At 36.5% G+C, this 25,804-nt stretch overlaps 1 protein-coding gene across 1 annotated transcript in view; it reads right to left on the reverse strand.

The window, feature by feature from the left end:
• Positions 1-25,804, reverse strand: part of MGAT5 (alpha-1,6-mannosylglycoprotein 6-beta-N-acetylglucosaminyltransferase) — a gene marked incomplete at both ends in the record, with an annotated part of 79,067 nt that overhangs the window by 19,087 nt on the left and 34,176 nt on the right. The window contains 6 exons of the mRNA XM_082001398.1: positions 1,844-1,993; positions 12,348-12,481; positions 16,945-17,078; positions 23,260-23,394; positions 24,292-24,461; positions 25,489-25,650. Of these exons, the coding sequence (XP_081857524.1) occupies positions 1,844-1,993; positions 12,348-12,481; positions 16,945-17,078; positions 23,260-23,394; positions 24,292-24,461; positions 25,489-25,650 (885 nt within the window). The remainder of the gene's footprint in view (positions 1-1,843; positions 1,994-12,347; positions 12,482-16,944; positions 17,079-23,259; positions 23,395-24,291; positions 24,462-25,488; positions 25,651-25,804) is intronic.

The raw sequence follows: 25,804 nt of genomic DNA on the forward strand, positions 1-25,804 counted from the left end.
TACAGGATTCTGAAACACACTGATGTGTTTCTCAGTGCCATCTACTAAGAAATGCAGCAAATTCTGAATGGATTTCCCCCGATGTTAGGAATTAAAAAAAACCCAGAACACAAAACAACAATGCATAACAATAGTATAGAAAAATCGTTAAAATGTAGAATGCTTGTAGGACTCTGAAAACAGTACTGCGTAGACCAATGCTTTTCACAAAAATACAATTTGTGAAAAATAAGCAACTTATTGATCTCAGCAGTACTTCACAATGACAAGATAGTATCTTCCATCTGATATTGCAATTACTAGTCAAAAACTGAGTGAAACTAGTCTGGCTACTTCCTGCGTCACAAAACCCATGTAACTGCACTGTGCTGAGCTGCAGAATAAGTATGTATGTATCAAATTGAATTTGTCCTAAATTGAATGTGTCCTTACATTGCATCCTAGAGCACAGCAACTATAACCAATAACTAGATGATCTATCTACTTAATATTGAAAATAAAGCCTTTTAGTTTAATACCTGTAGGATGGCTGATAAAGAATTAGAGGAAGACTTATTCAAATTAGAGTTCGCAAAATAGAAGGACTTCATTAATTCTATAGGAAATCCATTAGCTTATTTTACTATTCCACTTAATAGAACACTTTTTTTTCCAGAAAAAAAGCCACTGTTTGTGCTTGGGGTTATTACAATGTCAATATTCTTCCCACGTTAGCACTATGATTAACACAGTGATTTCATACTCCACACAGGCAAAAGCTGTGTAATCTCAGTATTATCTATGACGAAAGTAAATGTTGACTTTTTAATCTGCAACATTATGTGTATCTGTATGCATCAAGTACATACACACAGTGGTTGCCTTTAAAAAGCCGTAATTTGCCAACAGCTGTCACACAGAGATGTCAAATTACCATCATGTTCCCAAATATTTCAAAAAGGAGATCTCTGCAGTTGTGTGGGAAGACTGGGAGGTGCTTGTTCTTTTTTTTTTTTTTTAACAGATTCTTCTGTAGAAGTGCACAGCAAGAAACTATCAACAATGGGGAGTAAGTGGTGCAGTTCCACACATTTTGCTAATTTTAAACACACAAACCACTTCTTTCGCCAACTGAACGTTAAACGTCCTATTAAATGTAATCTGCTAAAGTGTTTTAATGTTGTGAAGTGCCACAAAGATTATGGGAATGGCACAGAAAACTCCACAAAGCATTGTAACCATGGGGACAAAAGTTTATTTATTTCAACGTATATAGTCTCCCTTATCTTGAGTTTGCTTACTATGGGCACAGGCAAAGCACACCACAAAAAGCACACTCCTTAGCTCTCTCCGCACAACTGAAGCAGAGGAAGGAACTGAATGGCGAATGAATTGCTTCCCTTTCTTCTTTTCTCCCCCAGAGAGTGAGGTCATTCTAGATTAAAGTCATAGGTAGGGCAGAGCAAGCATGCCTACTCTACAGCTTTCAGCTATTACCTAACTTTCACATCAGGGATGTAAACCAAAGCACATTCGCAGGTGATAATCTCCTTGAGCTGAATATCACATTTAAGAAAATGAAAAATGCGTTTAGTCATGTTTCTCAAGCTGGTTGTTAAGCATGTTTGTGACTGTAGGTTATCATCCCAATTTTCTAATATTAGCTTGTCAATCCACAAAACATGGACATGCTGAAAACGGTATTCTTAGCACACAGAAGACAACTTAAACTCCTTTACATTTGGTCATTAATTTTTCCAATGCTTTTAACTTAGGAGCTCATTCGTAGGAGGTGAAATGCATGCACTTCAGATACTGTCTGTCTGTAGCTATTTTTGCCACTACTCCCTCTTGGCCAACTTACTTTGGTTTCTCTCAGTAGAAACTGCAAATCCCGCCCACTGAGTATACCATGGTTTTTTACATAGCCGGGAATATAAATAGTGCTTGTCCCATGAACAGTTCCATGGACTTCCATATAGGTGTGGATGATGTCCAGATAAGCCTTCTTATCCTGTAATAGCAACAATAAAACATTTTCAGTCTTTACACATTTCAAGCAGTAGTGTTAAATCAGAGCTGTTTTTTATCTCCCATACCATATAAGCCAGAAAGTTCACTCATTCTTATGTGATTTCTATAATATTTGATCTTTCATTACATTATTAGTTTTGCTTTTTACTAGGTTGGAAGAAAACGGCAGCTTTTAAAATTCATAATATAGGTACAAATAAATCAATACCAAGGTCCTGTTAGTTTCTAACTGGACAAAAAACAGGTCACCAACAGATAGCTGTAATCTCAGCATGCCTAAACAAGACTTGGCCTAAAAATACTAAAAAACTGATTTTGAAATACCAAATTTTTGCTCTGTTTTTGTCAGAGATGCAAAATAATTAGTTACTGTTTATCTTCTTCGTGAAGAAAACGGTGAATCTCACCTTAGTAAGAATCACTCTTGCCAACTGAATAATTGAATACACATCTTTATCTAAATACCTAATACCTGAGTTCCATGAGATACCTACAAATATTCCATTTACCTAAAGTTTTAAAGGCCTTTTGGAAAAGACCCAGAGAAGAGTAATGGCTTTAGTGTTACATTAAACAACAACAAAAAAAGTATACCATTGTAGTTTGCAAACAAGAATTACTTTAATTTTCAGTGCCATATGTTTTTTTGAGTTTTGAAGACTACTAGCATTCCAAAAGCAATTAGCTGTAGACTGTATTTACAGCCAGTATGCAGCACAGATCAGAGAGACTTTCCCTCAATATTTGCACATTGTCTTAGTAATAGCTCTAAAATCAGGCAACAAGTTTCTGTACTTCTTGGCAGCAAGAGAGCTTTTAAGAAGTCTACTTTCACTCACTATTTTTGTCATGTAAATTCTGTACACTGTTCATCCACAGCCCTGTGTGAAAGCTGGCCAGCAATTTTACTGAGGTTCATTCAAAGGGCAAGTAGACTGGTAAAAATCCTGTCCTTTCAAATCTTGGAGGAGCAATGAGGTATCAGGCCTAGGTAAATGAACACTATCACTTCTTAAAAAACTTCCTTGCTAAATTAATCGTTGGTATACATTCGAATACATAGGGTATTTAATGTCACGTAACAACTGGCTTCTAGCTTCAGCTTGCTCTACTGGTGATACTGTTTGTGAAGAAGTAGATTGTCTGCCACGTTATTAAATCGCCCTGTTCTGGTAGCTATTCCAAGGTTGCACCAGTCAGACAATGTCCTGGGCTAAGTATTGTATAAAACAGTCAACAAATGGAGACAAATGTGCTTTCTTGTTTGATGTGGTTGCTGTTATTGTTAACTGAACACAAATTATTTAAAAAACTAAAGGCTTGCTCCATTTTTTTTTCCTTTTACTTCACATTTGCATTACTCAGAAAGACATGTTCCTCCCATTATTTGTGAAGTAAAGCAGCATAACTAGAAACTGTTCAGAAGCTCATCTACTTTGCTAAGAGCAAGTCCATTGTAGAACTTTTCCTTTCCAAATGTACAGGAGAAATATAAACGGAGTAGCCTGGTCTTGTTTCCAGAATGCAGCAGTGGCCTGTTGGTAGAGGCACAGCTTAATCCTGCCTGCCTGGCTTTTAGTACAGAGCCTATGAGTTGGGCTTTAGCATTCTGAATGGGAAGAGAAGGCAATGAAGCACAGGTATGATTGACATGATCTGCTACAATAAGAACACTAAGGCACATGCCTCAGTTTTTATTGGCTCATAGCACACAAACTGATGACATGGATGCACTCTAACTCAAGAAATATATGAGAAGCAAGCAGCTAGAATGAACAAAACCAGGATTATCTAATATTGCACTTATTTTAACAATTTCAAGTACAATTTTACAAACCTGTTACAGAATACTTAGCTACTCTAAAATAAAATATTTGACATTAAAATTATGTAGTCTTTACAATCTTTCTAATGGTTCCTGAGGAACTGCATTATTGGCTGTAGGACTGTTGAAGATTTTCTGCAGGTTCAAAAAGACATCACGGAAGAAAAACCCATGAATCATTATTGAACAGAGACAGACAACTTTTGGCCCAAGAAGTCCATGAACCACTTGACGTTGGTGGCTGATTTCACATTCTTCCTTACACACCAAGTTTTGGCTATTTTTGGGGAATCAGAATACTGGACTAGATAAATCTTTGATCTGAATTGGCTTTGTTGCCATCTTATTATCTTTATTAGCTCATTTTCAAACATGAATGTAAAATGGACCGAAAGAAACGGAACATTTTCACGTCTCCTGCTTATATGTGATGCCAATAAAAACCTACCGGGACTCTGTGAACTTTGTTGCTTAAATTCTGCTGGAAATACTCTGATACATATGATCGACCTTGAATTTAGCCCAAAGTATTCCCCAAATCATCTTGTTAATAACAAAGTGAATTTTCCTACTATATCCATGTGTTGTTCTCTATATAAATACCAGCACTTGATGAGTACAAAACAGCAAATATAGGATTTAAAAAAAAAAAACAAAACCAAACTAATGTACTAAGATAGGATGAAAAGAACAGGCTTCCATGCTGTATTTGCAGTAATATTTTGGGGGGGGAAGAGGGAGGGTTCTTACTTAAAACCCTTAAAGTTACAAAAACATGTAATAAATATTACTAATAAATTCAAATTAACTAAGCAGACATAAAAATTATATTTAAAATTAATATATAACCAATCAATACAATTTATGAAGACAAAGCAAAAGCAGTGATAAAATCAGCATATTTTAAGCATCTGTTGCAAGTGCAAACAAAACATTAAATTAACTACCCATAAACTTAATTGGGAACATTACTTAACCATATGACTGACTTCTTTCCTGATTCAGAGTCTAAAACCACAGATAAAACATTCAGTATCCCAAACAGCATCAATTCTTCTATACATAATATTTAGAAAAATAAGGAACTTTCAAATGGTTTCCTCCTCCACAAGATAGGGTAACTACTGTAGACCACGCTATAGAGCCTACAGAAATTATTTTTCCTCACAAAGGAAAAGTTATAGACAGGTAGGCCTAAGTAAAGGGATCAATAGGTAAGAATTTTATGAATTAGTTTTCAAATCACAACAGTAAAAACATGAAAAAACAACACACACAAGCTGGGAAAAATCTTTCATCCCCCAAAATGCAACACACTTTCTTTTAATCAAATGAAATTTTTAAAGAACAACTGGAACAGAGAGCAGCATCTTCCCTTTGTTCCCTGTACATAAAACTATTGTTCTTAATTTTATCAGAAGTCTTTCTTTCTCAAGGGAACAAACCAAAAAAAGCCCAACCAAAACCTCAGAAAGCACAATCTACAAAACAATCACTCCTTTATTCCCTTATTCACTTTGAGTCAAAAGCTACTGCTTTCATAATCTTCTACGAAGTACCATAAAAATATTATTAGCACCTTATACCTTACACAAATCTCACTAACATTTGTCTCCTTTTACATTTATGTAGTTCTGAATTTCCACATTCCTTGTAGAAAAGTGTTATTTTGGATCATAAAAGTATATATTGTAATAAGCCACTTCACAAAAAACAATCAGAGCATGTAATTCAATCCTAAACATTAAAAATTTGAATTAGAAAATGCGAGAGCGTAATATGGCATTTATAAATAAAAGACTACAAGTAAATAAATCAAGAAATGTGATTTGCAAACAAAATATCAACATTCCTTCAACTGTTAATCCACTTCCTGAGTTTGCTTGCTTGGGTGCAGATATAAATAATCCGGTTAGCTTAAATCATTTGACAGTAATCTCCAGCTTTTTTGCTTTCTCCAAAATTTTTTACAAGGGCATGTAGTAGTAGGACAAGAGGTAACGGCTTTAAACTGAAAGAGGGTAAATTTAGATTAGATGTAAGGAAGAAATTCTTCACTACGAGGGTGGTGAGGCACTGGAACAGATTGCCTAGAGAAGTTTTGGATGCCCTGTCCCTGGAAGTGTTCAAGGCCAGGTTGGATGGGGCTCTGAGCAACTTGGTCTAGCAGAAGATGTCCTTGCCCATGGCAGGGGGGTTGGAACCAGATGACCTTTAAGGTCCCTTCCAACCCAAATCATTCTATGATTCTATGAAAATTAATTCAAAGACAAAAGATGGGCTGCTGGCTAATAATGCAAACCCAACATTCTCTGCCAAGTTTGTATCAGACTGCGCTATTCACCCATGTCTGTGGTCCATACCGTAAATCTAGACTTTGAGCATAACCACATGGAAAAAAAGCAAATTGTTTCTCCTCAGAATCAAAATGGAAGAGTAATGATGAGTAATAGTCATAGAAACCTTTTCAGAAACAATTTTTCAGCAGCTAAAATAAACATGCCATTCAGGGAAGTACTTTTTGTTGATCACTGACTGCAGAACTGTTATCACTGTTCATCAATTATTTCCATCTACTTTTAAACGCATCATGATAAGCCCTTTCTCATCAAAGAAATCAAATGACAACTGTCTGATAAAGTCTTTCCCTAGGACAACATTGACAAGAAGACACAGTCTGAAGGGCTGAAATTTTAAGTTTGGTGGGTGAAAAATTTAAGTATAAAAGCTACAAAAATATGTGATAGGAACATGATGCATTAAGAACTAACCTCTGCTTTTAGTTTTCTTATGTGGTAGATAGTGATAATTAACAACTCTGCTTTACCATCAGTTTGTCAGTCTGAAGCTATCACAGTATTTCACAATTTTAGACCATTCAGGTACCCTCACAGAACACCAGAAAGTCAGCACTGAATGAAACTAAGCACCACATATGCAGAACTACAGGCCAACTACATTATAGAAGAGCTTGATTCAGAGTCCTAAACCGGTTTACGGGTTGAAAGTTCAAACTGCAAAATGTATGTAAAACGGCCCATATACCCAGTCTCATTTTCATACATTGAAAAAATCAGAAGATAATGGTTTTATAAAGCTTGCCAAATGTAAATCAGAAAAGTAAGTACTGGGATAGTTATCTGTGTATATTCTAAATACACACCATTAAGTCTAGAAGTCCTAACATTTCGGTGCTTATTTGCCAAAGTGCCAAGTCCAAGGTAAGCCAGAATCCAGTGTATACGCAATGTATGACAATTGAGATTGTGGCACAAACATAAGATTGGAAAATCTCTCTTTTCAAGAACGGTCACATTCTCAAAGACTTTTCAAGACATCCTTGAATAACGAAAATCCTATCTACCAGGGAACTAGAAGAGAGCACAAATGCTGGAGAATTCAATGTACAACAGTATTAAGTTAAACAGATACAGTGTTTAACTGTAACAGTTTTACTAAGAGTAGACGATGTCTCTTGGAGCTCAAATATGAAACTTTCAAACTGCTAGCCAAGGAGTACCTAATGTAGAGTACTGAGTTTATAAATGGATCTGGAGAGGATTCAGTGATTCATGACTAGCAAGTATGAATTCTACACTGAACAAATTATCTGAAACTTAAATAAAGTGTTAACTATATGACCATATAAACCCAACAAAATTACAATAGACAATTCTTTCTGTAGAAGGAAATCCTCTCTCACCAAATTGGTAGTGTTCTCTGAAAAAGCCAATCTGTACGTAGAAAGTCTTTAAAAGATCTTAACGGAACTGCATCTCTTTGGGATAGAAAGGAATTAGCCTTGTGAATGAACAGTCATCTTGCGAAAGAGAAGTGACAAAGTGTGCAGTCAATACATACTATTCAGAGTAGGAAATCTGAAACTAACTTCAAAATGTTGCAGAAAAACATCACAGTACTGAACACTTGGGGCTGTAAAGCTTTTGAAAAAGCCTCCACAGTAATCTAAGGGACCAAGTGACTAGGAAATAGAATTACTGATAAATTCAATATAAATAAAGTGATGCATGTGTTGAAAACCAGTTCTAGCTTCACATATGAATAATGGACCTGAGCTAACCAGTGTCACTCAAGAATGAAGACTTTGCATTATGATAAAATAGGATTATGGTCCCGTAATCCTATGATTATGAATCAGTCTAACATTCAGTAGCAGTCAGTCCACCCACCAACCAAGTAAATAATAGGAATTACTTGGAAAGGAATATAAAGAGAATACCATTAAACTGTTCTATAAAAACACAGTTCTCTCCCTCCCCGAACACTGTTGCAGTTCTGGTCCCTTTCCTTAAAAAGAAGCCGAGAACACCGGACATGGTTCTGAGAGGGGTAAGAAGGATCCAAGCTACAGAATGGTTTCCATCATTACATACAGAAATCTTTACCAAATTCATTAACAATTCTTCAGCTTGGAAAAGACAATTTGGCAGAATATGAGAGAGGTTTACAAAACCATAACTTGCATAAAGAACACAGATAGTGACTGACTATTCATAATGTTCTGATACAAAGGAAGCCAAACAAAGGTAGTAGGAGGCAGGTTTAGAAAAACCCTAAAGTTAATGGCTCCTCCTGCAACCGGTCAGAGATTTGAGGGTCTCCATGGCAGAGAATGTTGTGGATGCAAGAAAGTTTGCAAAGGTTCATGATCAGACAAGTGCTTTGAAGACAGCCCTTACTGAGATCTCAAAAGTTTGTGAACAGTTAGTTTATCAACAGACAAACAGATTCAGAAAACTCCCTGAGCTGAAAAAAGCTGGAAAGAGAGAAAATGTGCAAAAGAAGCATTATGTGACCTTGCCATGCTTTTGCTCTTCCCTGAATGTCTGTTTATGGTCTCTTTGCTAGGCACCTATCACAAATATCTGCATAAAATACACACCAGGGTGCACACATACCTATACAAAATTTCTTTGCACATATATAATCTTTGCACAAAGAGTGAATAAAACATCTCAGTAAAGACTTGAGTTCTTCAAGATCTGCCAGACATCCTGCTTATTCAGTTCCCCATCCAGGAAGTTTTCTCTCTCTTTTTTTTTTTTTTTTTTTTTTTTTACATTGAGGTTTTTGAAGGATTTGACAAATTCACTCTCATGTAATGCGCACTAACACCTAACCAGGCATCTTCTGTCCTTTGAATGGAAATTTCCAGAACTAACAATGAGACATACTTGTGCACTGTAAGTGCTGAAGCTGAAAATTGAAGGGAAGAATAACAGGAAAACAGGAAGCAAGCCCACAGGAAAAAAAACCTGTGTTGATTTTGTGATAATCAAATACTAGTAGATCATTGTGTTAATCGGTATTGTAAGATGTCACTAATTCATTTTGCAGCTGCAGAGATCTGCAGAATGAGAAGCTGATCACTGACCTGTCTGAAAAGTAAATATTCACAGAAAAGATTTTTTCCTTTCTTTCTTCATAATAAATGAAATTCTAATTTTCACGATAAGTGTTGAAGAATGAGCCTTGAAAAGTGTATATACATGTATATGCTTATTGCACCTATAGCTGCTAATTTGCTTTGATTTACTTGGTTTTTTGATCCATACTTCTTTCAGAAGCAAATGGTGAATTTCAGAAATGTTGCTGAACTAAAGAGTCTGGCTCATTTCAATTTGTTATGTGGCATAAAGCAGGACAGTGCTGCTGGTGCCAGCAACTAGGGTAAGTTTCAATTGACAGATAAGCCCAGGGTGCTGCTGCAAATTTGGAGGAAGACAAAATAAGAACACCATGAGACAAGTTTGTGAGTGTGCTGACCATGTGGGAGAGAAAAGGTGAGAAAGATCTTTTATCTCTTTCCGTATGTTTCTTTTATCTTAAAAAATGAAATTAAATGTTCAGCCAAAATATGTTGCTAAATATGAAGCACAAAAACCAATCAGAAGGAAGGGAAAAAGCAACGCTGCCAGCAGCAAGACACTGATCTCTGCACATAACAACTATTCGTAGAAGTATAATTTTTCCTCTCTGACTTCTCATTTTCTTCCTCCCACTCCATGCAAGAGGGCATACGATGAGGAAATTACATATATCACATGGAGCTACAAAGTGAAGAGGTTAGTAAGAACAGCCTTGGTTATGTACTTTCCCATTGACAAGAAGCTAAATGTAACCATTTCCCATCTCTGATTCCTCAGAACTTGTTATGCAGACAGTATACATTGTGTCATTACTAACAAACTCACACATTATTTTGCCTTTAAATATATAAATAATTTTAAAGCAACTCAAACACACTACAATAAAATCTATACTAAAGCAAACATCATATACAATTGTATATGTTATGCATTGATGGCTACTTTCTGATATAAGTAAAATTCTGACTTTTCTCACAGCACCCCACAAAAAAGGAAATAACCAATAGTGTAAAATGAATCTTGCCTCTTCTTTCTTTCTAGGATTAAGGATCGAAGTATTGCAATAGTATGACAGGAAGTTGCAGGATGAAGAACAAAGAAAAGACTTAGACCAAAACAGGAGCTAAGACGACATGAAAGGCTTCAAACATTCTCTTTTTTTAATTGAAATGGTCTGTAATTAAAGCCAATTTTGATAATGCATTATGGGTTTCACTCACATTTTATTCATTCCTTCTTTTTCACTTAGGCAGAGATAGGACCCTCTTTACCTCTTAGTACTGCCATAAATCCCAGACAAAACCCCAAACCTTTGATTAAAACAAACACATCCAAAACTTGGCACATGTTGCCCTTGATAGCTTACCTCTAAGGATAACCTTTAGAAATGTGGCAAAATTTTCAGAGTCTCCTATTTGTAATCCTAAACCCACTTAAGACCGATTTAGTTATCAGAGGGAAGTAAAGATGTGTCTTGCAGTCTCTGCAGCTTACATCCTTCCCGACCTCCAGCAAGACGTACCCAGACTTGCCCACTGTAATACGGGATGAATGCCACTGGTCTCAGGCCGCGGGCTGACTTTTTTTTTTCCTGTTTCCAGCAGAGTTGACAGAAGTCATCACTGCATTCCTCCTCCTGTTACTTGTTATTTTCATACCAGAGTTTAGCCCCACTGAATGGTGTGGGAAGACAGAACATTGTCTGTAAGCGATCCGTAATTCTCTAGCTACAATAACCTGGTTAGCGTGCGCAGTTTAAGCAGCTGGTCTGAGCTAGCCTCACCAACTCCGCCCAGCCATGCAGCACAGCTGGAATATGGAGATTTCTAGCAAAGATGAAATGACAAATAATTCGGAATCTTTTTTTTTTCTTTACAGGCTTGGCCAGATACAGAAAAGAACCCATGTCCATGGCTATATAACACCAAGATGACAGTTAGCTATTCTAGTCCCACCCCCAGGGAAAAAGGTCCTGTGCATACCTCAGATCTGTTTCAACCTGCCTGGTTTAAAATTAATCAATTTATTTGCACCTGCTATTCTCCAAAAGCGCCTCAGTCTGGGGACCAGAATGCTCTCCCTTCCAGACTGTGCTTCTCTAACGACTGATCAGACCCAGCAGTGACATGTGTATTCTGTAGAGATTACACTTTTTGTTAATTGGCCATGTTCAACACAAAAGAAAAATAGCAGGATAAATAGATTAGTCTGGTTCCATACAGGCCATGGTGGCAGATGAAAAGAGCACTGAACAGGGAAAATGAAGGAAACATGAAATAAGCAAATTACACAGACACAAGATTAGTTCAGGCTTTCTGTTGATCACAAGAATTGGTTTTTAGCACTCCAGATAAGACATCCCACACTGTCACCAATTCAAAGCCTATCTGCAGTGATGGCACTTTATGTACCAGTGCATATGGGCATGACTGCAGTTACAGCCTGCAAGTTAGTTTTAATGTGCTTAATGTTACAAGTATAGAGTAAGCATTTTAATATGGCCAGGTATTAAGTCATACATCTTGGAAGAAACAAGACAGGCAATACTTATAGAAATGGAGCAGCGACTTGAAAAGCAGCAGTTCTAAAAATGATACAAGGGTCTTAGTTGAGAAGTCTTCCAACCAGGAGTTCCTAATGGCAAAAAGGAGATATGCCTAACAATGCCTATAGTATTTCTTTTTGATTTGGTGCTGATATGACCTATGTGTCCTTTGCTAACATCCACATTTCAAGAGGAATGTGAGCAATCTTGAAAAGGTTCAGATAAAACAGACATGTGAGAACGCTTAAGGATTAGAAAGCACAAAGCTCACAGTCATTCAGCATATACAGGCTTTTCAGGAGATGACTGTGAGTTACAACATTTTTTTTTTTAGAAAAAAAACCCCTTTTTATTCTATCAGAAAGGTGTACATAAATATCACAGGATCCACATCAATGTAGACAGAAGTTTCCTCATCAGAAAGACTTCAAAATGTTCAATTTAATTAAATGTGTTTACTTTCAGTAAAAGAACTTAATAGATTTAAAGAAATGGGATACTTTTAAATATAGTTATGTGATATTATATTGATCAAAATATATTTGCTCAAAGTATATAAGCATAGAAAACTCACCTTCCAGAAGTTATCTACTTTGCCATAAACAAGGGATTGATTCTGCCTTTTGATGTCATTAATGTGTTTAATGTCGCTGGAATTCAAATGCTGCTCTACCACAAATCCAAGGAAGCTGTTATCTGGAGTGTGAGCTGTAAGAAACGAAGCATATTCAAAACCTTTTAAAGTATCAGTTAATGTTACAAAAGCGTGAATGTTGTCAGAAAAGTAGGCATAAGGAACATATTATCCAATGGATCACTTTCTTCACATTCATACTGACACACACATTTTCTTGCTTTATTACCGAGAATAGTTCTTATCAATTTTAAGTCCTGCTGCACATGTCTACTGAAATAAGCAGTTAGTTTCTGGCTCATTTCTGATAATAAAAATTCTATAGCTGGACCGAGGCCAATGATCATGATTTTTTGTGCGCTGAGCTTTATTTTATTATTAGAGATAAGAGAACCAGAAGAAATCCAGCTTGACAATCTCAGAGATGCAATACCAACAATTTGAAAAAACTCTGGATTTATGCTTGTTAACAAAGTTGTACGTTGCTCAATGTCATAAATAAATTTTAGTAAATTGCTTGGGTTCACCTCCTATATTGGAAGAGCTAACATCAACCATCCAACTCACTCCATATTATGTATCCACGCTAATTATTAGCCTACAAAGTCACACCATGCAGATCAGAATACAAATTTCATTGCCTAATTCACTCAGATATATCTATCATAAAATATTGAAAGATGACAACTGAAGTTGGAAAAATTGTTGTTAATCCAGTGCCTAGACAAAAAAAGTGCATGCAAAGGATATGCATTATTTACTCTTAATTTTCCTATATTCTTTTTTGCCTCTGTTGGTCTTTTTCCAGCAGTGACATCCAGCAATATTAGCCACTGTTCTCCTCCGACAAAGACACAGACCTATAGGATCATTAAACTAAATTTTTTTGTTGTTTTGTTGTGGTTTTTTTTCCTTTTTGTAGACAGGGTGTTTAATTCCAGGGATGGACTCCAACATTCGAGTCTTCAGGTAAAAATCCGTCCCTACTATATAAAAGTTACTCCAACATGTGAGATTTTTGCACCTCTCTAAAAAGTGTCATAGCCTCACAAGTTTACATAGAAATAGGCTGCAATAAACACTAGGATATCCTCTATAAACCTCCCTTTTTAAATTCTGGCACACAAGCTGACAACTTCTTACAAAGTACACTTTTCAAAGTTAAAAAACGCCATGTGCTGGTTTTGGCTGTTAATTTTCTTCACAGTAGCTAGTACGGGGCTAGCGTTTGGATTTGTGCTGACAACAGTGCTGATGATGTTTCCCTTACTGCTGAGCAGCGCTTACACAGAGTCAAGGCTTTTTTCTGCTTCTCATATCCCCCCCGCAATGAGGAGGCTGGGGGTGCACAAGAAGCTGGTAGGGGACACAGCTGGGACAGCTGATCCCAACTGACCCCAGGGACATTTCATACCATACGAAGTCATGCTCAGCATATAAAGCTGGGGGGAACAAGAAGGAAAGGGGGGATGTTCGTAGTGATGGTGTTTGTCTTCCCAAGTCACCGTTACGTGTGATGGAGCCCTGCTGTCCTGGAGACAGCTGAACACCTGCCTGCCCATGGGCAGCAGTGAATGAATTCCTTGCTTTGCTCTGCTTGTGTGCGCAGCTTTTGCTTTACCTATTAAACTGTCTTTATCACAACCCATGAGTTTTCTCAATTCTACTCTTCCGATTCTCTCCCCCATCCCACCATGGGGGGAGTGGTGGTGCTAAGTTGCCAGCTGCTATTAAACCACAACCACCCAAAACAAAATAAAACAAAAAAAACCCCCAAAGACAATGCCCCAGGCACTTATGACACATGCAGTGCTAAACCTATGGCCAGAGTCCTTAAAAAAAAAAAAAAATTCTATTGCAGTTATGAGGTTTTGCTTTTTGATTCCTGAAAATCAGCCAACTGGGTAATGTGGATAATGCAGTAGAACAGAGAAACTATACACTTCCCTCTGCCATTACATTTAGTCTTTCAAATGACAATTACTCTTTTTCACAAAAAACGCCCCAGCAACAGCTAAGCACTCACTTAGACCCAAGGACTTTTCAGAATTTAGCATAGCAAATGGCATGTTGCAAATATGCCTGAAAAGGGGCACTTTTCCATCCTTTCATATTTTTGGATGAGAGATTGCATTCAAAGGAGAGGCAAGGCAGTACACATTCAAAAGAAAAATAAACCTTTGTTGAAGTTAGCACTTCGAACTGGTAGAATTCAGTGCCTCAAACATCACTAACAGGAAGCACTCAAATTTTTAAGCAAGATCATGCAGTTTTAAAAGTACCAGTGCTGTTATTTTGCATAAAAGAATTTAAATAAAAAACATAAAAAGGGGAAAAAAACCTCATGCTTCTGGAAAGCTCAGAGAACAGTCAAGTATTTGGTAATATGCCACAGGTTTGAATATGGCTTGCTTGTTGCTCAGTAATACTTTTCTGCCCTTATAATCAGAGTTCTCAAAACGTAACAGAGTCTGGGGACCTTGGGAAGCTGTCCAGGGTTCCAATCTGTCATAAAATCTTTACTGATACATAACATGCACTTTTAATCACAACCCCCTAAAGACGGTGGTATCTCTTCAGCAGAGAACTAAAAACAAAAATAAACTTTAAATATCGCAGAATACTGACTCTTCTGCACCTAGTATAAAAAGAAGCAAAATTCTTGAATGATCTGTAGCACTGGGATCACTGGTGCTTCAGAACGAGTTTGCTTGCAATCTCTTTACCACTCTTCCTGCAAAGGAAAACCAGCAGTCATTTCCAGTAGTAAAAATTGGAAGTGGTTATTCATTGAAATTCCAATATACTCATGCTCTTCCGAAAATCCATTATGAAGTGATTTGCTCAGAACAAGAGACTGTAACAGCAGTCTGTACTGCCACAACAGGGATCATCTCTACAGAGAACATTTACTTTCTTCTGCAGTTCATGGAGTGGGGTTGAGGAGTGCACACACAAAGCTGTACCACAAATATTCACGCAACTACTTTCCTCAAGTGCATCATCGTGCTTGGTGCTATCTTGAACAAGACCTCACCGACAAATTTCCCAACAGCTGGACTACTTAAATACAGCACAACTGAGCTTCCTGCTCCTTTTCCATTAAGGACATAAACCAATAAATATTAGCAAATCATGTGGATACGGAACAAGCTCTGCTTACTAATATCCAGACGCAAACTCTTCAACCACTTCCAAGTCACACTTCCCCACCACACGTTTTGTTACTTGCTTCGAAACAACTGCGAATGCAGTCTTTTATCTTCTAAACAACCCCCGCTTATATTTCTCTGGAAAAACGTGCACAGCAAATGTTGACAGACAAAATATGCCTCTCAAGAATTTTACAGGGCAAGTGAAATCAAAAGCATGTCAACCAGACAGCAGCATGTATAGTTCTGCTATGAAAAGCAGAAAAGTTTGAAAGACTTGACTATGAAGCCTGATGAGAGAGAACAGCACATGCCTTGGCCTTAGTCTCAGACAGGGACCACCATCAAACTTTGGAGATCAGGTTGGTTACCAGCCAAATGTTTCTTTACGAACTTGGGCTGAGAAGTTGCTGCACACAACAACATGCATTTTCCTCTTTCCTAAGCCTCACTTACCCTCAAGCTAGCTGGTAGTAGTGAATCTTCCTGCACCTTTCAGAGATAATGGACTTGAACCACTACTACAACATGAAAAAGAGAAAGACCCTTTGATTTTAGAACCTAGTGCCATAAACTCAAAGACTAGTGCTGGAGCAGGTCACTGTAATCATTTAATCTGACCCAATTTATAAAGAACTTTTTTTTTCTGTTTTCCTTATTTTTGGGGTTGGGGGGTGTGTGTGTTTGTTTTTTTAAGATATTTAACAATGCTTCAAAGATCTACAACAATGCTGAAATCTACTACTTGTTTTTCAATAGCTTTGTACACTGCTGGCAAAAAAATGTGAATCAGCCCACCTCAGGATGAAGGCTCACAACATGAAAACAAGCTAGGTGAAAATTTTGAGAAATCCACAAAAAAACTAGAGAAAAAAATCATTTTTGCTGAGTGCTAGTTTATTAAGCTTGAACTTAAAGAAATAGTGAACGAATTGTGCTGCGCAGTTGTTGAGGGGGAAAAAGCAGAAACACAGCAACATAGTTACAAACTTCAGTTTAACATGATGAAATGCAAGAGTGCAGTTTATAAAAACACAATCTAGTAAGTTCCTTAAAAACATAGCATGGATTTGAGAAGGCAAAACTAACAAAAACAAAGTCACTGACGCTTGAAGGAAAAGCCAGTCACCACTTTCCACAGGTACCCTGAGAATACAGTTCCCTACCGTTATTTATATTAAGTTAATATTGTTATTTTCTGATTGCTGGATGGAAGCACAATAAAGCTTTTGCATAGTTTACAGATACTTATTGACACAATTCTGACCATTTAGCAGCTGCATTTTATTAAACCGTTAACTTGTCTTTCATAATACAAAAATGCTTCTCAATGACAGCACTCCTTTTTAACGCTCCAAATTATTTATAAACACTGGGATACTTACGGAACATCGTATAAAACTGCTGTGGATTAAGGTTCCACTTGCCCCATGGTGTCTTGTGGCCTTTAGACTGGGCATAATGGGCATGGTTAAACTCTGGTTCAGTTCCGAAGGAATCCAGAACTCTTAGCATACACCTAAAAGAAAAAAAATAATTTACTGTAGGTACACATGCATGTGTGTATATATACCATGTGTGTATATATATTGTTAAGATAATTAAGATGATGTGTTTTGGTTTTGTTTGCAACTGTGGATGACTGAAGATACATTTTAACATCAAACATTTCTGTTCATATTACATTCACAAAGACATTAACGATCAGCAAATTCAAGGATATATCAGACATTCAAATAGCAACCTTGGAGCTTATTTTGAGTTTCTTTGTTCTTACAGAATGAAGTTCTGCTTTAACACCCAAGTACAGCTTATGGGAATGTTACTGTGGTCACCTACATTCCTGGGACTCTGAAGTAGAATTTAGGCAGAAGAAAAGAGGATTCTTCATCTATTTTCTAATGTTCTCACCCATTACTACAAAATCCATGCAACAGACAAGGGCCACATGCCAAGAAGATCAGAGCAGAATAGTACTTTGTCCTTAGACAATTGTATTTAGTCTCCAAGTTCTGACTTTTGGGTCAATTAGATATTCTGGAGAAGCACTGAAGACAGTTTAATTTGCTTGCAGTCAGACAGACCATTTATTTGTTTATGAAACATTTTGTTACAGACTTTTGAAGAAACAATATAAAAGTCAAATGTCTACACCTGAGAGAAACCTTGGCATTGGATTACAAAGGGTCTGGGATGAAGGAATCACACTCACTCCTTTATTTAAACTCTTATAATTCCTTGGGAAAAAAATTACTTCATTTATGAGTGGCTCCTTTCAAAAAAGGGCCCATAGTACATAAAAGGCAGAAAAAGTCTCAGTATGAAGAAGGCAGCACACATTCTAGCATACAGATTCTAGAATTTATGTTTCCAAAATGCAGCCTGCCAAACCTTTGATATGGCTTGGACAGGAACTTTGTGGCCGTCATACTGACCACTGGCTCCACTGCAAATGAACTGGATTATAGTGGCTCCAAAGCTGCTGACCCTACTGTTCTTCAGCCTTCCACAAACAAAATTTTTGGAAAAGACTTATATAGGATGTGTTCCTACATCAAATGCCACTATGTTATAAAGACATGAACTCTTATCACTGCACGTTGTATCAACATGCTAAGGAAAAGACACAACTATACAGGTGGCAGCTGTAAAAATTACTAATAAAAATGCCTAAATTTCCCGGTCTTCAACTTTTCCCATGCTCCAAGCCCATATACATTCTGTTCAGTAAAACGTCAGGATTTTGGCTTTAAAATGTGAAATAATTTAGCCCCCAAAAGGTGAAAGAATTTAGCTCCAACCACTTTTCAGCTTTAAATATGCAAAAAGATGAAAGCATTTAGTCTCCAAAATACGTTTACATATTTCTTATATGTTGTTCCTTTCACTAAAGTATCCATTAAATTGGGAAACAGAAAAAAACCCAGCAACTTTTAAACTCTCATACAAAATACCACCTTTGTATTTGAAACTACAAATAGAGCAAATTTACTTTTTTTAATCTTCACAGAGATCTTTCAAGCAAAAAGAAAGTCAAAATATACAACATATTATGATTCACCAAACAACAAAGCTGACAGATCAGTTTCTGTGCGGTGTTTTATGTCAACTGTTCTCAGTGAAAATATTTTACAACAATGGCAATTATCTCTGCATCATACAAAGTACTCCAGCAGGACCAAAACAACTTCTGCACTGATGAATCATTCAGTAATAAAAGACCTCTCTTATTTCTTGGCAGGCCTTAAGACAAAATTCTTATCAAATACGCAGCTTTGGCCAGGTACTTAAGTACAGGGGAATGAAAAATGGGTGAAGGCGACTGAAAAACTGCAAGATTACTGGAGTTTGTCAAATTGTATATGTAAGAAGCACTACATCGCATGTGATGATCTAAAAGTGCTTTGTTTCCTCTCTTTTCCCTGTATTGAGAGGTAAGGTATGTAGCACTAATTGTTCATAAGGGTATGTGTAACTATGTCCAATCCACACAGGGTCTCTGAAGCAGGACAGGAAATGTGATGCAACAGAAACTATGCTAAACCAAGAAGCAGGGAAAATATACTTACAGGATTCAGGCATAAAGAAAGTCAGAACAACAAGAAAAAAGATCACAGTAGGAAGTACAAGTATGTGCAGAAATGGTATGAAAGATCAAAGGTTCACATGGTAAACCTAATCCCTGAAATGCAGCAGAAAAGAACTTGTAATGTAACGATTTAAAATTTAGAAATTAATGTAAATAATGCCAGTTATGCTGAACTGATATTTTAACATATGTAGGAATGCCTCAAATATCTGACCAAGTACTATGTTCTCCCTTTGTTTCACTTAGTGGTTTAAATGTCTTTCAACTGAACTATTTTTAACCAAAATTTTGATTTTACCTATGTTTTAGCATTTCTATAGTAAAATAATTAATTTTGAAAAAGGCAAACTGGTATTTTTTTTTAAAGCAGGGATATATTTTAAATAAAAATGCCAATATAGTCTGATTTTAAATTTAGTTTTTCACTCCATTGCCCCCTCCTTCCTAAAGTGTCACCTAGTTTTAGCAGGAAGTTGCAGAGAATTACAGCATGCCTTGGAATTGGTGTCAGACTGATTAGTCTATTCAACGACTAATTAAAAAGTATTGGCAGGCAGCAAACTGCTTACAGAAGGTATTAGAAGTGACAATTTTTGGGCTTATAAAAAAAATTTAGACAAAGTAACCCAGATTTATGACCATTTTTAAAGTGACTGCTCTTACTTGAATGTTGGGCTTAAGAACAATCTTAACTGGGCTGTCCTAGTGGAAGTATTTCTACACATTTATTCATAACCTTCTCCCACCTGAGGTTATAATTTTACTCTACTTACATATACTTCATCTTTGTCTACACCAGCAATACAATCCAGCAGCACCCATCGCTGTCAGCAACCAAGTGCCATGCTGGCATAAACTGTTAATATGCCAGTGGCTGCAGACATCTTCCTGGGAGTAAGCCGCTTAAAACCTAACCGGTTCTGGTTTGGAAGCTTTGCAGGTGCATTGTGCTGAGGCACAGCGATGTGCCAGCACAGATACGCAGACTCCAGACTGCTTTGGCTTATGTCCAGCCAGTGCAGATGGTGAGCAGCTCATACCTGCCTATAGAAATCCTTGCAGACACACACATTGACTTTCAGGCCACTCAGTACTTGCATTTAAAATGTAAAAACTCAGTCAGAAAATAACCCTCCTAAAACAGATGTATTCTAGAGAACGTGTAAGAAGTAGGAATGTTGCTCATTTTTCAGGATAGCTGTCATGTTAATTTATTTCAAGAATGAAGACAGTTGGGGTTTTGGCATATGGGAATGAGTCATTGCTAAAGAGACTGTAGAAAAATGAAAAAAAAAAAAAAACAGATTCTTATGTGCTGTATGGAGGATGCAGGTGCTAAGAAAGGCGATGAGCTGCACTCCTCAAACTATATTAAGCTACTCATTTTTATGTTGCTTCATTGCACATAAACTGCATTCAAATATCCAGACTTCAGAACTAAAAAATACAGTATGTCCAGGCATTCTTCTGCTTGAAAATAAGGTGCACTGAAAAACAAGATCTGTTTTGCTATAGTCATGCTATTTACAGCACCATTTCTACCACAGATAAAGCATGTACTACCAAGAGTCCTTGCTGCTACAGATCTCACACGTACAAAACAGCATATGTGTTGTTGGGAAATACTGACCCCTCAGAGCAGCAGGGTCATTCTTCTGAGCTAGCAGTTCTAGAATCCTGATTTGCAATCACCAAAAATTTCCTCAGGGCTCAAGTTGACTCACAAAGATTATGAACAGCACTCTTATCAAGAGACTGTTCTGAAGGCATAGGTGTATTCCACCTCTCTGTTCCAATCTGAAGTGAATAAACGAGTTTTGCTTTATTTGTATTTGAGCCTGGTCTGCGTAAACCAGACTGAGCTGACTAGCACCTCTGCTGAAAAACTATGTGGCATAAAGTAAAACACTTCTTTCAAGACAATAAATTATTCCCACTGACATTAAATACAACTAAGAAAGGGAAGTTTGTAAAGAACAAGGGCTATAAGGCAGCGTTATTGGTGATAATGTTTATTTTACTGGAATGAATTAAAGGCATATAATTATGCTTTCGCACTGGACTTATTAGTTTTAACTATTTTGATGAAAAAAATTATGAGGCAATTCATGATGCTGAGAGAAAAATAATGATTGTAAGAGGATCCTCAAATAGGAGATAGCTTGCATGAAGCTATGAATTAATGCTCCCGCTCTAATCAATTTTGGCAGTCTCTGCTAGACTCTGGACCTGAGGAACAATATCAAGTAATTAGAGAGATTCCCCAACAAATGCCACAAGTTTGATGAAATGTCTACAAAACTTGAATTATAAGGAATGATCCAAAACCATTAACTTATTTTTAAGAAACACAAATTGAAGGAAAATCAGTATATAAGATGTTCTAGAGGTTGGCAGAGAGGGGAAGGAAGTAATTTAATCCCCAGAACCATATTAGAATAAGCAGTAATGGGGAGTTTGCGAGAAATCAGGCCCAGAAAAACACTTTAAATAAAAGCTTAACAATATATTAAAAAAAAAAAAAAAAAAAGGCTGAGGCATCTTTCGGAGTCTTCAGTAAAAGATGAAGCAAAAATCTACCAGGAAGGACAAAGATACCCGATCTACTTTTCAGCAAGGGTAATGGACTACATGAGGTCCCCTTTTCATCCCATGGAATCCAATGTTGTAGAAGAGAGGCATTAAGTGATTTTTTTCTTCTTCAAAAGCCTAACAAAAACGCCTATACTACACTAAGGTATTTATGTAGAGTTAAATTTCATTCTACTCTCCTAAATCAGAAAAAGTCAGTCATTACCATAAATTAGGAATCAATGAAAAACAGATTGACAACTTAAGATTTAACTATTCATGAAATAAGCAAGGAAAATTGAAGAGCTAATCTAATAATCTCAATGTTATGGTGTGTTTCCATTATCTTCATTACCAAACATATCAAATAGGAAACTGAAGGCAAAAAATGTTTTCAACTTTTATGTATGGTTATATATCCTGACCACAATACTGTATGTGATCGCCTAGTGACAATTACATCTCACAGACAAACAACCAACTGTATCTCAGTGGAAAATGGGATTATCTTTATTAGCAGGCTCCTAAAAACCAGAATATCCGTTTATTCCTCTGCTTCAAAAAAGAGATTAGACTAATCTAATCTGCAACATTGATCACAGTACTCTCATTTAAAATTACACTGAAAAGGTCCAATGCTCTAGAAAATCCTGAGGTAAGAGAGAAAACAATTTTTCTGTCTGCAGTGAGCACCTTTCAATACCTTCCTTCAAGTAGGATTTACTGAACTTTACAGATCATGAAACACAGCTAATTCGATTAGGTACAGAAAAATCAAAGTCAGTAATTTAGATTAGGTTTTATTTCGTGCTGATACGCATTCGTACAACACATGGCAGGCTTGCTGATTTAAAGTTATTGACAAGAAGAAATGTGGTTCTAAAACTGCAGACAGTAAGAAGGCTGTACAAAGTAATTTCTTGTGACTGACATCTTCCATTTCTTATAGAAAAATGTTTATAGATTACAGAAGTAACAACTGCAGTTACCAGCAAGTTTATTCTTTAGACCTACCCCTGAAGAAAACTCTCTGCCCAGCATCTTAAGGGATGGAACAGAAAAAAATTGCGCTACGGTTATTGGGCAATACAATTAGATAAATCTCCATAATTATCAATCCAGTATGGCTACAAAACCCAACAAACAAAACATGCCTTTGGTATTCCAACTAAACAAAATCCAATAATCTCTCAGCTCATCCAATAATTTACAGAACAAAAGCCGGGGGGGCAGGGAGGAGAGCATGTAAAGAAGGTAGGGAAAGAAAGGCGAAGATGATGACTCAACAAGATAATATAATTCAGAAAGATTAAAAATGTTTGAATCCAAGAGTCCCAAAATTGCTGGGGGGGTGTGTGTATGCAACAAACAGGTAATAGCCCCTTTATTCCTAAGAGTGAAAGACAACAGAGAACAACATTTTTACTTTTAAATAAATTCGAATTCATGTGGGTGTACTCACCTCAGTATTTTGACATGTGTTATTCAACAAAAGCTCTTTAACAAAGCAGTTAAGAGGTCGAGTAAGTGTTATACTTACTGGTAATGTACCCATGACGGACCAAGAGTTTTCTTAAATTGAGTGAGTCCCACAATATCAATGTAAATGAGTTCTACAACTTTATCCCCCTGGGTAGGGCAGCCAGATCTGTTACCTACAACCTTCTTCATAATCCTAAACAAGAAAGAAGGAATATGGAAAAGTATTACTTTCCAAACACCCTGAATAGATGCTGTAATACTATTTATACCAATAATTCCCCTTCCCAAAAAAGCCTTACTCTTTTCTTTTCCAAATCAGGAATCATGTAAGAACATGCAAATGCTAAAGATGCTCAGCATTTATTAAAGAACTGTTTATACATCAGTAAAGTGCTAATTTTCACTAAAAACCTCATCTAACTTAAAAAGAGAATAATATGGTTGGAATGTTTAAAAATAGTGTGCTTCTAAATTATTTAAAATAATTTCTCATTTCTATTGACAGCTTTATAGTATGAGCGCTCTGTAAAATGATGGTGCCACGTTTGTTATACAAAAATGAAAGCTATAGAAAAAGGGTTTGTGCTCAAGCATAAAGCAGATGTTTTATGCCTAATGATGAACCAGTATGCAAAGCAAGACAAAGATGAGTGAGGTAGCAATTTGACCTAACATAAGTAATTAACTACATCAAAAATAATGTGTTTAAAGGATTTAAACATTTATTTTGAAATCAGATACTCAATGAAGAATAGCAGAAACTGAAGAAGACGACATAAAACTAGGTCAGTCTGTAACATTTCCTATTGCAGCTGGTTAAAGCACCTGGAAAGTTAAATAATAAGCTGCTTAGTTTGAATTTTACAACATTCATTTATGAAGTCTCAGGAGCCTGAAGCTACAATGAAAACACATTATCCTTTTCATAGCGCATATACTTAGCTCATGAAAATAATCTTATCGTCTGTTTAGTGAATAATCACTTTAATTTTATGCTTCAAGAAATTATATAGTGCTAATAGAAGCTTCAAGAGTTTACAATTCATTTTTTTTTGCATTCCAGTTTCAAAAGTGAAAGTAATCTCCTTACTCCTTGAGCTCTGCCAGTGAAGCTGAAATCCTGATGTCATGGCCCAGTAAGTAGAGAGATGTAATTAAATCACTCCACTGGACTAATTCACCAAGTGGGCCACCGCTAAATGCATTTTCTGCAATCTTAAATCCAGATTCTTTTGTCAAAAGCCCCAGATGAACAAGGATCTAGAAAGAAAAGTCGTATGTTAGTTATTGACATTAAACATGCAACTAGTACACCTCATAGCATTTTTTCTTTCTATTAATTCAACTATGGCCAAAAAAAAAACCCAACCAAAAAAAAAATCCAATACTCCCACACCAATCATTTAATTTCGTAATGGATCTCTAGAACAGTAGTTATAAGAATGTTATTGTTTTGCGCTGTTATATGACACCAGATCAGTAATCAAACCCCAAAAAGTGGTGTTAACCACAAAATAATCTGAAATTCTGCACATTAACTTACTTTTATTGAATAACCACTTATATTCTGAAGTAGGAGATACTTGCTTACGCAAGACAGTATAGTTAAGGAAGGGTGTGCTGTTGTGAACAAGCATTAAGAATTTGGAAAGACTGCATAAGAGTAACAGGGTTCTTTCCCAACCTCCCCTCTCCATTGCCACTGGAGGAGAGTTTTACTCTGTAGTTCACTGAAATCTGTGCCTGCCTTTCTAACGAAGCACAGAGTTGAGTTCCAAACACCTTGCTACACACCTTAACTGTTATTTGAGTGTGGGTATATACAGTGCCAAGCATAAAAACTCCCTAACACCAAATCCCTCTTCCCTTGTTGAAATGAAGCAACATTCAAAAAACCATTTTGTTCTAATCTCTTGCAGCTCCCAGAACTGAACTAGACATATTGTTGTTTACTATGACTATGTAAAACACTTCAGTGTCATCAGCCTGCAGTAAATTCACAGTTTCTCCCTTTAGAAACTTCTACATAGTCTCAATTTTATCCAAAATTAACGAGGTAAGAAAACTTACCCAAAGATTGACTCATGGAAAGTATGTAAAACTATTTATAAGGCAAATATGCATTGTGACATAAAATTCAAACAGCGAAATACTTTTTGAAAAGAGGCACAAGTATAAACACAAGCCTTTTAGACATATTTCCACTCTGAAGTTACTTCTGGAATGAGAAGCTTTAGAAAAGCCTATATGACTGCAAGTGGCAGGAATGAAAATTGTGTTCATTTACCTTTTTTCGTTTTCTCTTCTCCAAATTTTGTTTTTCTGCAAGTGATTTAATTGCTTCAATCCAGGTATCAGCCATTCGTCTGATGCGTAACATCATCCACCTGAATTCCTCATGTCTTGACATCATTTTGTAGAGATTATCAAAGTTGATACGAATTTCAGCCTTCAATTAAAGCATTTTTAAATTTTAAAGAAACCCCAAAACATTAGTTATTCTTCAAACAGTGTACCTTCTAGAAAAGAAAAAACTTTTCAAATGTGAAATCTGTGCTTTACATTCCTCATTTAAAAAAAAAAAATAGAAAAAAGTTAGAAAA

Source organism: Phaethon aethereus, assembly GCF_964289735.1.
Source record: "Phaethon aethereus genome assembly, chromosome: 6".
NCBI classification, from domain to species: Eukaryota; Metazoa; Chordata; class Aves; order Phaethontiformes; family Phaethontidae; genus Phaethon; species Phaethon aethereus.